Source organism: Microtus ochrogaster, chromosome 24, assembly GCF_000317375.1.
Source record: "Microtus ochrogaster isolate Prairie Vole_2 chromosome 24, MicOch1.0, whole genome shotgun sequence".
Lineage (NCBI taxonomy): Eukaryota > Metazoa > Chordata > Mammalia > Rodentia > Cricetidae > Microtus > Microtus ochrogaster.
The window spans coordinates 9,146,843-9,149,205 of NC_022024.1; the positions used below are offsets into that span (position 1 = coordinate 9,146,843).

Consider the following 2,363-nt stretch of genomic DNA (forward strand, 5'->3'; position numbering starts at 1 on the left):
CACCCACCTATGTTCTAAGCTATGAGCCCAAGCAGTTTGTTTATTACTTAACCAATGAAATCAACAGATTGATATATGACACTCCCACATCAGAGACTGTTGGTGGGAATCTCCCCTGGCACCCTCCATGGCCTGTTCTGGCATTGTGAAGGCCACCCAGCAGGAAGGAAGCTTCCAGCCCAATTCCAGCTTGACTTTTCTATGCCACTTGTCTATAACATATGGATTTAGAGAGAGGTGGAGATGGGAGTGAGATTTGAGAGGACCTTGTTGATACTGATCTTCATAATCTATCAACAGCTACATCAGCCTACAGTTCTGTAGCTTTAAATAGTGGGCAGATTTCTTCTCCAATTCCTATCTTGAAACTTTACTTTGTCCATTGTTCTGATTTCATCAATGGTTTATAGTATTACATAGTCAAGGAAAATACTTTCTCTGCAGGAGTCAAATTTTCTACTATTCCACTGGAGTGAGCGTGGGGATTATGGCCTCTCTGTTAATCATCATTTTTATGCTCTCCAAGTTTATGCCCAAGGTAAGTGGTCCAGTTCCTTGAGTGTTTAGGACAAACTCGGATAGCTGGAGGATTGTCTTGCAGTCTAGAGCACTGAACATTTGCATTAGTGACCTGATGAGTCAGCGTCTGTCCTGTTCGATTTTGAAAAGCACTTGCATGGTGAGACCTCGAGCCTACAGATTCTGTATCTGAAATCATGTGCTCAGTGGGAACTGAAATCCTCTTTTTGTTTTCTAATTGCACACTTAGGCCTTCCAGTCATTAGCATCTCATCTTCCTGGTGTTCCTTGCAGACTGTACCTTTTTAGGTATAAAGCATATCTTTTTAAGAGAAATGTTTTTATGCATTTTGAGTAGGTTGAATTTAAGAAAAAAATGTCCCATTTGCTTCTTTTATAAAAGTCTTGTGACTTTTGCTTTCATTTCTACTTTGTCTAGAGAAGTCCCATTTACGTCATCCTGGTAGGAGGCTGGTCCTTCTCTCTGTACCTCATTCAGCTAGTTTTTAAGAATTTACAAGAGATATGGAGGTGTTATTGGCATTATCTTCTAAGTAAGTATTATTGGCTTGGCTTTCCTTTGTACGTTTTATAGGGTATTTGGTTAATTTGATTGTGAGAAGTTTCCTGCCAACAAGGAGTGCTAACTTGTAAAAATTATAATTTCCTGCTTCTAATATTACATCTCCTTAACATCATCTTTTAAATTTAGATGCTGTTAATAAGAATAAAGCTTTAGGGGGCTGGGGTGATGTTTCAGCGGTTAAGAGTGTTGACTGCTCTTCCAGAGTACCCAGGTTCAATTCCCGGCACCCATATGGCAGTTCTCACCTGTCTGTAATGAAATTCCAGGATCCAACACCCTCACACAGACAAACATACAGACAAGACACCAATGTGCACAAAATAAAAAGAATTATTCTTTTAAAAAAAATTAAAGCTTTAATTTGCTGGTGTTTATTTCTACATTAAGCAAAATTTAAAATCTTTTAAATTGGCTTTATTAATGTTAATTTAAATATGGTTGGGACCTTGAGAATAAGACTGCTGTGAGTCTGATCTACAGTAGTAAGAATCCTTTGGTCACAGATAGAAACTTTGTTTTCTTCTTGTTAGTAACTTGATCTATTATTTGAGGACATTAACATGGACTTATTTTTGGAACTAAAATAAACTATTTTAGAAATGTTCAACATGTATCTTTTAAAAAAAGATTTAGTTGTTAATTATAGGTGTGGTGTGTAATTGAGTGCTGGTGCCTGTAGAGTCAGATGCCCTGGAGCTGCCATGTGGGGGCTGGGACCTGCACTTGGGTTCTCTGGAAGAGCCATCTCTTCAACCCGTTTGTTACTTTAACGAAATAAATTGTGACAGAAAGGATAGGAGTGATACATACATGCATGTGAGGTAGGTAGATAATAGAGTACAGATCTAGTCTAAGCTCCTGGTTCAGCAGATGCCATCTAGTGCACTTACTACTGCTTTCCACATACTAGCTGAAAAGAATGTCTTCTGCTGACCCTTTCTTAGGCTACGTCCTCACAGTCGGATTCATGAGTTTCGCAGTGTGCTACAAGTATGGGCCCCTGGAGAATGAACGAAGCATCAACCTGCTGACCTGGACACTGCAGCTGCTGGGCCTGGGCTTCATGTACTCCAGCATTCAGATACCACACGTTGCTTTTGCCCTCATTATCATTGCCCTGTGCACTAAGAACCTGGAGTACCCTGTTCATTGGCTGTACACCACCTACAGGTGACTGGAAGGCAGTGGAACTTTGTATTGACGTGTGAGGTGTGGGATACACTTTGCAGCAAAAGGATATAGTTTTTCCTCGGGAACC

At 40.1% G+C, this 2,363-nt stretch overlaps 1 protein-coding gene across 1 annotated transcript in view; it reads left to right on the top strand.

Annotated features, from left to right (window-relative positions):
• Nemp1 (nuclear envelope integral membrane protein 1) overlaps positions 1-2,363 on the top strand; it is a 31,426-nt gene that overhangs the window by 22,369 nt on the left and 6,694 nt on the right. The window contains exons 5-7 of the mRNA XM_005358014.2: positions 445-538; positions 959-1,073; positions 2,050-2,275. Of these exons, the coding sequence (XP_005358071.1) occupies positions 445-538; positions 959-1,073; positions 2,050-2,275 (435 nt within the window). The remainder of the gene's footprint in view (positions 1-444; positions 539-958; positions 1,074-2,049; positions 2,276-2,363) is intronic.